Consider the following 14,516-nt stretch of genomic DNA (forward strand, 5'->3'; position numbering starts at 1 on the left):
CTTTATAACGCCTTTAGCGCTTCCGGCGCACAGCGCACTTCCGGCCCGTGCTATACGCGTCAGCGTGCGTCACACGGCAGCAGCTGCTCCATTTACCGCCACTTTTCACTCAGAATACACCGTGCAGCCCCCTCTACTGGGAAAAGGAAGCAAACCGCTCCTCCGGCCTCATACAGGGCGCATAGAACACCCTCCCTCACCCACTCCATAGCCGGGTAAATAAAAAAAAAAAAACAAAAAAAAACGCACACCCTTCCTTTACCGTGTAACAAATTAGCCCCCTTTTGCTCCAACACAACAGGGTAACCCTTTCCACAAAACAGGGGAGCAAAATTCCCCCCTCGGAATTAGGGTAGCAAAGTGCCCCTTTCTGCCCTCTCCCCTGCTCCATAACAGAAGGCGCAAAGTGACCCCTTCCTGCCCCACCATGGCTCCTCACCAGCAGAGAGGCTGGGGCAAAAACCACCCCATCCCCTGCTCTCAACACATTGCAGAGAGAAGGGGGGGGGGGGGGAACCTATTCACCATAACATGGCACATCCTGGCAGGCTAGCAAAAAAAAAAATACAATCACCCTTGGCTCCAAACACATTACTGCTTGGGGGGGGGCGTAGAATAATCTGCTGACCCTCATAAAGGGGGCCCTAGCCCACTGGCCCCAACCCATTAAAAATAGGGCACAATAATCACCCCCTCATGCCCATTACATACATAGGAGGGCTGGACTGGCAGCTGCCCCACAGCCTACCCCCCCCCCCCCCTCCCAGTGATAAGTGACATGTTTCTGTATGTTGTGCTGCAAGGAGACCTACTTGCCTGCCATTACCCAAAGTCATCTCCTGCACGAAACAGAGGTAAGGAGTGGGTTATATAGCAATTGCCCCTTTTATTTTCTAGGTATTTGTGATGAACATAGATGAACCAAAATATTCCGTACTTACCCGACCCCTGTGTAAATTACTCTTAAAGCCATGCATATTTAGTGTACTACATACACACAAATCGCAAAATCTGCTACATTTACCTGTTTGTTGACACAGATGCCCAGTACTGCGTGACGGAAGCCACGGATGCGCAAGGTGAAGGACCAGTTGGGGAGATTCCAACGGCAGAAGCTACCGCCAAGTCACAGACTGAGGTACGCAGCATATAACACGCTCCCCAGCCACGTGCAATACCTAGTATTTATGTGTTTGTGCTAATATGTACTATGATAGCGGCATTTGTGCTGCAGAGGCTACCGTTCTTTTTGATCATGTCTTGCTCGCTAGGTTTTGTACAGAGAGTATTGACGCAACAACACTAAGTGAGCATGAAATATGACCATTAGGTATTTCTCTAACCCTTTATCAAGGCACTCACCCAGAGAGAAAAGACAACACTTCCGAAGGTGTTTTATTGAACTTTTATTCTGCTTTAGAATAAAAACCCCTTTACTTTTCATGAGTAGGATATTCCAAAAAAGAAATTCAATGTAACTTGCTGTACAAGTACAAACAAACAAAAAAAATGTAACCACCCTGATAAACCAGACTCCAGCACCCCCCCAACATTATAATTACAACACAGATTTATAGGCCGGTTAGATTCCAGGACACAATGTAGCAGTTTCTGCATTGACGTAATGATGGGCCCCAAATCAGTGTTGACAACTCATTGTGCACCATTCAGTAACAGCGAGACTCACCGATTACCAGTTTAGACGTAAATTAATGTGGGTTGTACAGGGGACTAACAAGCAACCCATTCTCAAGCTTTCAACAATGTATGCCTGCAAAATGCTGGCTGAGCATTCTGAGTGTTGTAGTGGGGCATAAGAACCCCTGCAGTGTGTCTCAAGTTACAATAGGTAAGATCCAGAGAACACAAACAAGCAGAAATCCAATGCAAAAGGTGACATTTTAGAAGCCATCATTCTTTGAGCGTCAGAACGATGGAGAGGTCTAAAGGTCAAGGAAAACTTTACTGCCACAAAAACATATCACCTGAAAGCATGTCAAACATCTCCCAGCAGGCTTATCGTTAAGTTACAATCATCTGGAGCTTGTGCTTATACTGGACTTGGTTCCTACATGGGGTTTTTTTTTCTATTGGTTGACTGAACCATGTGCCCAAAGGAGTAACATTATACATAAGGACTCAATACTTACTATTAAGCTGGGCATGGATTGGTTAGAAGCGGGATGCCATTCCCATGAGTCCTGCTGTGGGGCAGCAGTAGGTGGCAAAGTTGGTGAAACTTGTGCTTCAGTAGAATAAAAGGGAATCTCATTCAACTAAACCTCTGATAATTAACATATCCTAAATAAATCAGTATGTCAAAGCTCATGTCAAAGCGTGGTCAGAGATTACCCCAAGCTGTAGCAATCGTAGACTAGCCTTGAACCCGTTTGCTTTACAGGGTGGGCAGACCACAGCTTCACTGGGAATGTAACCCTCAAAAGCACATACAGAGCACTAGAAATGAGATGGGAACACCTCTCACATCTGTCCTACTGGATCTGGTTTTCACTAAACAGTGCATTTTTATTCAAACTTTTCACTAATGCACAAGTCATCAAGTTATGTTTCTAAAAAATCCCACATACCAAGGCCTTTGGAGCCCTTCGCTTAACATACTCATACAAAGCTGCCCCCGGGTTTGTCGATAATTTAACAGGGACACAGAAGTGCTGGTGGCGATGAAGCTATTTAACATACAAGCATTAACATTTGGTTGTCATCTGTGGCACATCTGTGGCAAATATTCTCTCAGCTGCTACATTCTCTCAAGAAGCAGAGAACAACAAGTACAAGACCCATGTATTATCCGTCTGTGAAACCCAACGAGAGCTCAGCCTTTTCTATTTCAAGAATAAAGGGGGGGGGGGGGGGGACAAAACAAAAAAGACTTTTTGGAATCGAACATTTCTATTAACCAGAACTAAAGCCAACTGGATATTGAAGGTCAGCAGAAATTTGGCCACTAGTCACATACATATAAACTACAAAAGACCGTAGCAGAAAACTAGATCCAACCTTAAAATTATGGAACACTTTTTTTCTTATTTCTTTCTATAAAGTGTAAATCTAATGGAAAAATAACCAGCCCAAGAAGAGCTTATTTCAATACCAACTTGCATAAACCATTAGATGTGCCGACTACAAAGGTTTGTTTTTTTACAGCTGTACAAAGCTATGCGTTTCTTTGGCAGCAGGAATATATTGGAATTTACAACTCTATAAAATTGTCCTTTGCCTAAGAAACTGTATTTTTTGACGATGCCGTGGTTTTACTCCCCCGCGCACACAGAAATGTAAGAAAAAATGTACACTTTCTTGCTCTCCTGTGCTGATAATGTTTAGGAGGTCCCCCTTTTTCAGGTGGTCCCTCCATCCCCAAAAAATTAAATTAACTTTAAAAAAATAAAGCCTTCATCAGATCAGACCTCACAGTATCAACGGCTTTCTGAATGTTGCATCACTTGTCACGTGTACGAAAAATCCTCATCGTTCAAGAAAAACGACTGAAAATCCACCGCAGTACTTTTTTTTTGCATTTTGTTAAACTACATACCAAAATTATGTATTCAGTCTCCTTTTGCCATTTTAATGCTGAACTTTTTCAGAGAGGGAAAAAAAATATATAGAAATCCCATTCCATCTCGTTTAGTGTTGCAGGGACCCTCAAACGGCACCTGAAGCGTTTGAGACCCCACAGCACTAAAGTTAGGCAGTCAACCCCCAGTGCTGATGACAAGGTGTACAGCAAGTATCTCCATTCTTCACAAAGGCCGAGTCAAAAGAAAAATCCGTTTTTTGTTTTGTTTTTTTAAAACTGCATCAGCCGTCCCTAAGCAGCCACTTTGTTGTCTTTCTGGATGGGAAAGAAAACAAAGAAGAAAAAAAAGAAAATTCAGTATGAACACTCATATGTTGAAAGAAGTAAGTGCAAATTTTAATGACAGAAGGGAAACTGAAACCCCTGCGTGCTTTAAACATTGAGACGGGAAAAGCTTCTACGCAGCTAATGGGGAAAGTATCTTCAAACATTCAGAAGAATGAGATCCTGCACAACACTGATGGAAGATGTTCTCCAAAGACAGAATGAGGTCTAATAACGCACCCTGTACTCATAGTCTGAGAATTCTCTGCCCCCACGGCCTCCTCTGAAGCCCCCGCGGAACCCTCGAGGTGCTCCAAAGCCGCCCGGTGGTGCTCCTCTTCTCTCTCCTCGCCCTCTTCCACCTCGGAAGCCCATGCCGCCGCCACGACCTCTGAATCCCCCGCGACCTCGATTGGAGCGCAAAGGAAGTCCAAATGTCTCTGCGTTCATTCTCCTCTCCTCAGCCCAAGTTTGTCTTCTGTCTCTACCATACGACAGAAAAAGCGACATTTAAAAACGCGGAAAACGCCTTCGTCGCACAGAGCTTCAGTGACACGCTTGGTGACTTGGCGGAATCTATTGTTTGTTTTGAAGACCTTAAGCATGCCAGTTTTTATCCTCAACGTATAACTGCACTTTACCTGTTATCATCGCAGGAGATGTTATCAAAGAAAGATTTGGTTTTATCGTAATAGCAGCTTGCAGCAGCGAGTGACGCGGCAGCTGCCACCTCTTCCTCCTCTGCATTCCCTTCACTGTTCTGCGTATCTACTCCAGAGTCAGCTTTGTCCTCCCCATTCACCGGCTTCTCGGGTTTGTCATCTAAAAATAAGAAAAGAGGAAATGCTTAAAGGGACTCTTCCCCATAAAATATCCCCAGATAAGTCCTGCATCAAGTAGAGAGAAGTAAAAGCCTTGACTTTGGTTCTCTTTAACCGCTTCAGGGGGTTTTCATAACCAAAAGATCAAAATATTTATACATTGTTACCATGTGTTTGTAAATTGTATATAGTTTAGATCAAAAGTAGATACTTTTAAATCCATAAACACATAAGTGATGATAAAAACTATACAAAATATAAGTAATTTAATACGTTAACACACTGCAATCTTAGATTTTCTTCTATACTGAGCGCTACAGCTGAAAATGACCCAATTTATGTTGAGCAACATCTCCTGACTACAGCCATACCCCACATACATGTATGTACCACATTGCTTTACATATTACATGTTAAATTCTATAGGCTTAAGGGATTTGGGGTGGCGATTGTATTTACATCTTTGTTTTTGCACTGCTTCGAGCGCAGTATGGCTGGAAATCCCTTTGGGGATCTCATACATATTCTATGCCAGCGACGTCACGGTGACACTGCTGGACTCCCAATCAGTTATATATATTTTTACATTTCTTTTGAAAGGGGAGAAGCTATTGCAGGCCCTCTCCTCATCCTAATCGGTTTGTGCTGATCACACAAAAAAAAAAAAAAAATTGCGGTTCAGGAAGATGTCCCTGCAACAAATTCAGGGCGTACCTGTGCATCCTAATGGGCTTTTTGCCACAGGTTTTAAAGATGTATCAATATGTCCCTAAAGGGATTGAAGGGGTTAATGCTCACCATCTGAAGGGTTTAAAAAGTGAATTGAAATACTACTGTTACAGAAATTCAAACGCCCGGCTGGAATTAAAAAAAGGAATCCGCTTAAAGATGCATTCTATATATTGGTACATAATATAAACATCTACGTGGAACAGCACCTCTAACAGGAACCGACGCGCTCGACTGGATTAGCAAATAGGAGCAGCATGCCGACGTGTCCGAGCGAGAGACAAAGAATGGGCGTTATTGTGGAAGTATATCACAGATCTCTACTCTGCATTTATAGACGGCACATAACATCACGCCAAGATCCGTGCGGCACGCGTCATACAATCACCTTTTATCTTTAGCTTGTTGTGAAATTCTCGGTCAATCTCCTCCTTGTTGAACTGCGCGTTCGCACTTTCAAAGTCAAAATCCTTCTCAAACTTCATGGGTCCATCTCTTCGAACGCCAAATCTTCCACGGCCGCCTCTATGTCCCCCGCGTCCCCTTCTAGCCTGAGGAGCTCCAGGTCCTGCGAAAATCACATGGACCACTAAAAACCAGCCTTACGCGGCGAGACGCCAGAGTCCCGAGAAATAAGCATTCTCCCTCGTCTGCCTTACCCGCCTGCCTCTTGCTGGAATCTTTATCGTTCCTGAGGTGGTCCGTGTCAGGCCTCAGCGCTCTTTGTGCATCAGCTACGGAAACAGATAGGACAGCGTGAGCTTTTAACGCCACGCTGTGCGTTGTTCTGACGCCGGTAACCGGTCGCACGCTTACCTTTTCTTTGTTCTGGACTTTCCAAAGCATTTTGGTTTGTGAGCGTCAGCGGCCTGGAGGTTACCGGACTTCTCCTCGCAGGGGCTCCGGCCGCGGCGGTCTGCACGCCCTGCTCGAGAGTGGGACTCTTCCGTGAGGGATCTAAATGAGGGCTGGAACGTCCTGCGGGTAGAAGGGTGTGCGAGAAAAGTCACCCCGTAACAAAGAGCATTCATACAAACATGGCGCCAAAGCTGCCGCTTACAAACCAACCTTGGGGAAGCTGTGTCTTCATAGTCCGTGCCTCCTGAGTGAAAGATGAACCCACGGCGCTGCTCGGCGGCAGAGGAGCGCTACTCGCAGGGTCCGCACCGAAAGAGGTCAAAGGACTCCCTGCAGCCATAAACACATTTAAAGGGATCAAACTGCAACCATACGGCCAGACAGACACAGATTACACAAAACATTATCTAACATACTCAGAATAACGAGACTTCAGGACGGAAAGAGCCTTCAAAATCAAAAATAAGCCACAGGGCCGAGTAAGGAGATTTACAGCCAAAACAGGAATGGCTGAGGGGCGCAGACATTGAGACCTTCACTATATCTATTCTCCAGGACCAGGACCGACAAAACGAGCACGGAAGAGCTTACCGACTCCGACAGCTCCGAACTGCTGCCCAACCAGCGGGCTGGGAGTGAACTGGCTGTAAGACGGCATTCTTCCAAACGGCCCATACGAGCTAACGGACTGGAATGAAGAGGCTGAAGGGGAGCCTAAAGACGACTGAAGAGAACATGCGCATCACACACAAAGCAAGCCTACAGCATGTATTACATCTACAGCGGCAGCCGGAGGGAGAATTAAACCAACGCAGAACTGTAGACATGTGAGGATGGAGACCGGAAGAGCAGATCCGGCCCCCAACTACCAACGGATCACATATACATTATATATATTACATACACGTCGCGCAGATACCTGCACAATGGCCGGGTCCTGAGGCAGCGAGCACTGCGGCTTCGGAGGCTCGCATACTGTAAGGTCCTTGATATCACTGCCTCGGAATATAATATACTCGAAGACTTCTTCACGGGGCGGTATTGGTCTCTCTGTCGGTCGGTCCTCCGTTCCAAATGAACGCACTGAAATAAAGAAAGGATACTTGAAACCACCCACTGCGGAGAACCCAAGATCCGGGACATTCCACCTTATTTACTGTACCCCCCCCACCGATCAGGGGGCTAAAGTCACTCTACCCCCGCCAGCCCAGAGGAAACAGTCTGCCCCACCGCGCTTCTTTACGGCAGAACCAGACATTAATAACGTCCTTCCCCAGCTGCCTCTACCGAAACCAGGAGGAAAGCCACCTGCTCAGCATACGTGTGATTGGCTGCTCGTTACTCGCTCTTCAGGCAGCGCATGTGATTGGCTGCCGTTACTCGTTTTGAGTAGAGCTCTACTTGACATGTGCAAAAAGCATACCAAGGTATACACTTTGATTTCAGTACAGGCAGCTGGGGAGGAGTCAATGCAGTGGGGAGGAGTCACAGGAGCATAGTATCTACACCCCTTTCCCATCAGAATATTCAGACCAATCGTCTCCTTTTGCCCAAACACAACAATCAGGGTCTCAAAGCTGGCCCGGGACACGGCTACTGCCACCACAAGGGTTTATTCACTAAAGGGAGCGTTGCCAGGATAATTTGTAGGAATCGTGGGTTCAGTTTCTTAACTTCTGCTGCAGGAAGCACCTGGCTGGCCCTGTGTACTGTATACTTAATTCAGCAAGGTTTATTTAGTCTTCTCACACATTAACTCATGCATTATACAGGGCTGGCTCAGCCAATCACATGGGAGAAACATGATAAGTGAAGCAGGAGTTAGAACCACAGCTCTCCTGGAAGCTCTCCTTAGTGAATAACCCCCCCAGACACGGTGTAAGAAGTAAAGCAGCTCAGATATACCTCCTTTACTTCCACTGACAGCTCTTTGGGTCCCATACTGAGTGACAGCTTCCAAATTACACCCCACACCTTTTAACGACCTAATTAATGAAGTAACGAGAGAGCGGCCCACACCTGGCCGTTAAACAACCCCTCGCCCAGTTACTGATTACTTCGGCCCCTTATAACAAGCGCTGTAACCCCCCAGTACCCACAGACTGGACAGTATATGTCGGCACGAGCCCAACGTCACCACCGGTAGTCTCTCCCACTAGTGTAACCGCCGTTATTTTATATAGCGCCATCATATTCCCGAGCGCTGCCCATCCTAGCAAACCCACTTCTGGCCCCCGGTGGCCAGCAGCTTTAACAGAGAACTCCCGACACACAATTATAGTCGTGCCGCTGTAGGAAATTTATATTGGAAGAATATATTTTAATCGTAACATTTACTGTAGGATGTGTTATACGAGCCTCCGGATCTCTCCAGGAGACCCAGGCTTCACGGCGTCTGCACAGGTTAGGAGTGCCCCGAGTGCCCGATGTCAGCATAGTATACAACAGGGCAGCAGCGGGGGGGGGGGGGGGTGTAATGGAGCTAGAGCCTCTTTAAGCCTCCCCTGCTTTAACACAGGTGCCCAGGCTGGGTCTGCAGCTCTCCCACCGCGCAGGCGGGCTTCTTCCTACGGCAGCTCTCACCGACACCTTCATAGTATAAATAAAAGCAGGTTAATTCAAAGAAAAAACAAACAAAATGCCCGTATTCCCAAACAACGACACGCGGGATATCGCTGACAGCACCGAGCGCAGCGCCGGCATGTACCCACACAGGAGCCCCTGACTCCCTATGGAAGAGCCCATTAGAGGCTCCTAACTATATGCAGCCCCCATCTCAAAGCCCTGGGGCCCTCGATACCCCGAGCATCCAAGATGAAATGCCCCAACGGCTCGACCGCTTAGGGCGTTAAGTCACAGCTTCCCAGGTGCCCGGAGGTGAGCCTGCCTCGGTGCCCAGGTGCAAAAGATAACCAGCACCGGAAAGCTACGCAGTGTACCTACTACTGCTGCCTGCCAGGGGCCGGCTGCCTCCATCTTTGTTGTTGTCCAGGATCAGCCAGCAGGCCCCAGCTCATTTCCCATCCAGGCTCAGCTCCCCGTCCGCGTAACCTGCCTCCCCCGTCTCGGGCAGCCCAGGCCGCAGCCACCTCCTCGGCCTTTCCTTACCTTTGGCCAGGGCCACAGTAGAGTTCTCGGTGTCGATAGTGTATAAAATGCCTTCATATCTAATCTCGGCCTTGGAGATCAGGCTGATCTTGCTGCCGATGTACGGTGTCCCCCCGCTCATGGTGTCTCGCAGGCCGGATGGATTCGGATTGCGGGCGCCCGGATCCTCCCTTCCTCCTCCCTGTATCGCAGCCTGCGTTCTCCGCCGGCGGGCCTAAACTAACATGGCCGCCCCCGCCTTCATCTTCCTCCGCTGGGGATGCCGGGAGGGCTGTCTCGCGAGATCTGCTGGTTGGTTGGCGCTCGCTGTTCACGCTTTGCCAACCACCGTTGTTAAAGGAGAACGACACCCTTTTTTACTGTGATTCTTACAGTCATACCTATTATGTGTAAAAACACAGCATCATCACCACAAGCCTGGTGGTTCCAAATACCCCTAGACACGTCTCGTCCCCAGTACATTTCTCATTCAAGCTGTTACATGCTGGGGCCCAAAGTGTCATTAACGTTCCTCGTCCAATGTCATTTTAAGTCCCCAGGTGACACGATCCGGGTTTGCGCCTAAAACTCTTCTGCCTTGAGGTTCCTCACGCAGATATCTAATTTGGTGTCATCCTAGGGTCCTGTGGATTCTTATGTGCCTTACTAGCTTTTAGGCAGCATTTCCACCATGATTGGATCCTTACTGTGATCCTTCTATGACATTTCAATGAAGTCAATGGGTGAAAGCAAGTACGTGGAACAGGAATGACTAATACCCGTCGAACGTCTCAGCTTCCTGTGCAGAATACATACTTTTGGCAGATACCAGCCTGCCCCATACAATTACCCAAAACAAGTCTGTTCTGACCTAAAGCTATCTACGGGCTACGGGGGCTATAACCCCCTAAGGTGCTAGCCGTTAGATAGCCCTGCATTAACACTCGGGGTTCCGTGAATAACTCCAATATCTCACATCACTCCTTTCAACAGCAAAACGCACTTCTATCTCTTTATTCGCCGTTATGAGCCCTCCAATCGGTTTTATTACAGAAAAAGACGCTTGTTTTCCTGCAGCCTCCGCAACCGCTATGTTTAGTAGAACCGATTCATAACGACAAATATTATGTTACTGCGTACAGAACAATCTCTTGTCTGAGATACACGTTCTTTAACGTTCATCTCGGTGAGCGATCAAAGCGGAGCCGCAACAAACAGCTGTTTTACATGCTGCGCATGGCCCGGTCTGTGCAGCCCGAATTGTCTCGCGGCAAAGGTATAATTGACAGAAATTCCCCCCATCCCCAATTTGCCATGCTTCTCCATCCTGTCGGAACTCAAGGGGCTGTCACTTTAACTGCCTTTTGTTTCTTCCCATTGACTACGGGGTAGAAACATAAATATATATATATATATAAATATATATGCCCTTTAGCTGTTATTAAATTTGAAAAGCAACATCTTCAATAATTTAATTCTTCTCAGTCATCTAGATTTAGACACATTGAAATTGGCCAATGCAAATAAAAACCAAGCAGATAACCAGGCGGAATCACACCGGATGAAGAACAGAAGAGTTTATTTTTTTCATACTCCTTTCTTTTTCTTTGAATCTGGAAATAATGCAGGAAGAAACACAATGATTATGTTCAACAACCATGGGAGACTAAAGTGCTGCTTGTGTCATGTCCTAACTCCCCCCCCCATGACACCATACTGCCCATGTGGCACTCTGGGCTCAGTTGAGTTCATCTTGTTGGAGCGGATAATTCCCTAGCATCCTGGGTGGTCCTCAGAACGGCTTATAGGGATTAGAACACCAAGGAATGGTTTCTATTATCAGAAGAAACCTACCAGGAAGATGTAGGGCGTTTGGGAACCAACCTTGTAGTCCAAAGGTCCATAGCAAGCAGCTGAGAAACCCAAGGCAATCAGACGGTTCCAGGAGACGGGAATCCGTCTGGAAGATCTGGAAAGGTCAAGTAGTGAGCTGTTACCACCTATAGCTTTCCATGGATGCTCCTAAGCTGCAAAGCTACTTCAACAAAAGGACCCTGGTGGCAAGTCGGCAACCTTGATATGGCCAACAGATTCTTATAGTTGAAGGTTTATGTTCCAAATATAATGTTGCTAGAAGGGACATTTGGAGGTTGTTGGCCACGTTTGTGGGACACGGGACAAAAGGCTGACAAGTTACTTCTGGGAAGTGGGTGTTTATAATCTTGATTGGAGTATTCTAGAGCACCGCAACATTCCGAGTCCTAACCTCACCGGCAGCAGATCAATACACTTATTCCTTCAAATGAGTTTCTCCCACCTCCACAGCAGATAACGACATGCTCAGGGGTCTTAAGGTCCACAGGGCTCTTCTGTGGTCAGGTGGTCCTCGGCTAACGGCTCCAACATCTACGCTAAATTTACGGAAGAAAAAAGAAAGCAAAAAGTATGTTAAATGTCACCAACATCTGCGACAGACCCAGTGTAGGTGGACATTTTTTTTGCTGGAAAAGTATGTTGTCCATAGAAACATCTACAACGCATTCTCCGCAAGATCAAAATGAACTAAAACATCTGAAATAAAGTCTGAGCAGTAGTTATTATTAGTTTTTTTTTGTTGAAAAATTTGTGTCTGATTCCAGTCCGAGGCCATTAAAATGCGCCGAGGGAAACAAGGAAATCTTCTCTCTTCTTGGTCTGTCAGCCGCAGGCCTCCCTCCACTCAAGACTGACAGATGAGCCAAATTGTTCTGATCTGTGTGGACGAGCTCAGTTATGGGCACCTGTTGTGTTCAGATAAAATCAAAAATATCCCATTCTTATATTCCGGTGACTGAAATAATGTTCAGACTCAGGACACGGATGTCATTAAATACCCCATGAATATTAATGTACATGGGCCTGCGCGGACACCGATAGCTCTGCTACAAATTATTGGCATATTATACCCAGTTTTTCTATTTTAAAGTATAACAGCAGTCCGTATTTGAATAGCAATGAACGGAACTAGAAGTTATGCTCTTGGGGTCCGTGTCCACAATAACCTGTGCCCCTCATTCTGAGTGATAGGAAAGCAAGCCATTATTTATTAGAGTGCTTTTGTGGCCCAGAGTATATGAAGTTTAATTACACACTTCATCGTCCTCCATCTCCTCCATCCTGCACAGTATACCCCCGCATCCCTGCTACACACTGCTTTCACCCTCTTTTCTCTCTCTCTGGAATTCTTTACATTCTGTGCTGCTCATTATCTTTGCCAACCACTAGTGGCCGCCCTTGTCACTCTGCAGCACTCAGACCTGATTGACAAGTCCAGCTGCACTCAGACTTGATTGCCATGTCCAGGTGCACCTTATTTCCTGGATTACACAGACTTTATAAACCTGCCCAGCCCTTCAGTCTGGTCTTTGACATTAATGTTAGAGGACTGCCTGTTTTGGTTCCTGATCTGCTCCTGTGTTGCGGCCAGCGCCCCAGACAGAGCCCCTCGTATCCCCTGCACCTGGGCTCCTATTAGACCTGCTCACCTGGTCCGTGACAATACCTGCCCTCCTATATCTTTCCTTCTCAGCTTTTCTTCTCACATGTCCTTCTCGCCTACACTGTGCCCTCCTGTATCTCTTTATCCTTCTTAGCTTCTCTTCTCACCTACACTGTGCCCTCCTGTATCTCTTTATCCTTCTCGGCTTCTCTTCTCACCTGCCCTTCTCTCCTAGACTCTGCCCTCCTGTATCTCTTTATCCGTCTCGGCTTCTCTTCTCACCTGCCCTTCTCTCCTACAAAAACACCTGAATGACGTAGCGTCCAGTTTCGGTACCTCTTACAAACAGGCCCATACTGGCCATTGGGCACACTGGGCATTTGCCCGGTGGGCTGGGCAGGGCCGGATTGATTTAGGGTTTAATGGAGTTGCAGCTCCAGGCCCCTACCTTAAAATAGGCCCAGTCAGGAACAGGCTGACTGGGCCTATGCGCCTGTCCTTAATGCAGGGCAAAAGGGGCACCTGCCCTTTAAGCCCGCAGCAACTGTGGCCCGGCCCGCAACTCTAGCAGCGGGCCCGCTACTTACCTGGCGGATGCGCGCGAGCAGCGTCTCTTCTATCGCCAGGGGGACGCAAGAATCTAACGGAGCCATGTGACGTACGTCCCCCTGGCGATAGAAGAGACGCTGCTCCCGCGTCTGCTTCTCCTGTGCAGATCTGCGGAAGTCTGCGAGCGGCGCATACATCATCAGTTCAGGTAAGGGGGTGAGGGAGGCTGTATGGAGTATGTGAGATTAATGAGTATCTGTGAAGGAGTGAATGAATGTTTGTGAATGAGTATATGTAAATGAGTATCTGAATGAGGGTATTAATGAGTATCAATGTATGAATGAATATCTGTGAATTAGTGAATAAATATTTGTGAACGAGTGAATGAATGTGTGATAGCATGGATGTGTAAGGGGGGGCAAAGATGCCACAGGCAGGCTGTTTTGGTGGCAAAGATGCCACAGGCAGGCTGAGTGAAACCCTCCGGATGCGGGTGTCAGTGTGGCAAAGCCTGTCCTGGTGTTTGTGATTGGGTGTCAGTGTGGCAGAGCCTGTCCTGTTGTGTTTGGGTGTCAGTGTGGCAGAGCCTGTCCTGTTGTGTTTGGGTGTCGGTGTGGCAGAGCCTGTCCTGTTGTGTGTGTTTGGGTGTCGGTGTGGCAGAGCCTGTCCTGGTGTGGGTGTCGGTGTGGCAGAGCCTGTCCTGGTGTGTGGGTGCCGGTGTCGGTGTAGCAGAGCCTGTCCTGGTGTGTTTGTGTATGGGTGTTGGTGTGACACAGCCTGTCCTGGTGTGTGTGTTTGGGTGTCGGTGTGCCTGTCCAGAGCCTTATCCTGGTGTTTGTCAGTGTGGTAGAGCATGTCCTGATGTGTGTTTGGGTGTCAGTGTGGCAGAGCCTGTCCTGGGGTGTGTTTGGGTGTTGGTGTGGCAGAGCCTGTCCTGGTGTGTGTACGAACACAGAAAAGAACCCCAGCACTCCAATCCGCTTCCAATCCTTAGGTTACTTTATACAAAGAAAGCAAAACAAAAAAGCAACAATTCGGCCAAACGTTGCTATTTTTGTTATGCTTTCTGTTTTTGTTTTGCCCTTTTTTCCTGCTAGCTCCCAGCTTCCTGGGAGTTGAGTGCTGAACC

General features: G+C 47.3%; 1 protein-coding gene across 7 annotated transcripts; it reads right to left on the reverse strand.

The window, feature by feature from the left end:
• Positions 1-3,832: 3,832 nt before the first annotated feature.
• Positions 3,833-9,502, reverse strand: LOC149299287 (protein LSM14 homolog A-like). Of its 7 annotated transcripts, none has more exons than XM_089486304.1 (10): positions 9,382-9,502; positions 7,193-7,356; positions 6,865-6,961; positions 6,484-6,603; positions 6,232-6,393; positions 6,075-6,149; positions 5,804-5,983; positions 4,507-4,687; positions 4,106-4,349; positions 3,833-3,856 (listed from the first exon to the last, which is right to left on the reverse strand). In XM_089486304.1, exons 1-10 carry the CDS (start codon positions 9,500-9,502, stop codon positions 3,833-3,835), a joined length of 1,368 nt encoding a protein of 455 aa, XP_089342430.1. The 7 variants fall into 7 exon arrangements, with proteins under 7 accessions (XP_089342430.1, XP_089342429.1, XP_089342428.1 ...); XM_089486303.1 differs by having other exon boundaries at positions 6,865-6,997; XM_089486302.1 differs by having other exon boundaries at positions 5,804-6,016; positions 6,865-6,997.
• Positions 9,503-14,516: the final 5,014 nt, after the last annotated feature.

The sequence above is a fragment of the Sceloporus occidentalis genome, unplaced genomic scaffold (genome assembly GCF_023333645.1).
Source record: "Sceloporus occidentalis isolate IW3139 unplaced genomic scaffold, rSceOcc1.0.p SCAF_29, whole genome shotgun sequence".
Lineage (NCBI taxonomy): Eukaryota > Metazoa > Chordata > Lepidosauria > Squamata > Phrynosomatidae > Sceloporus > Sceloporus occidentalis.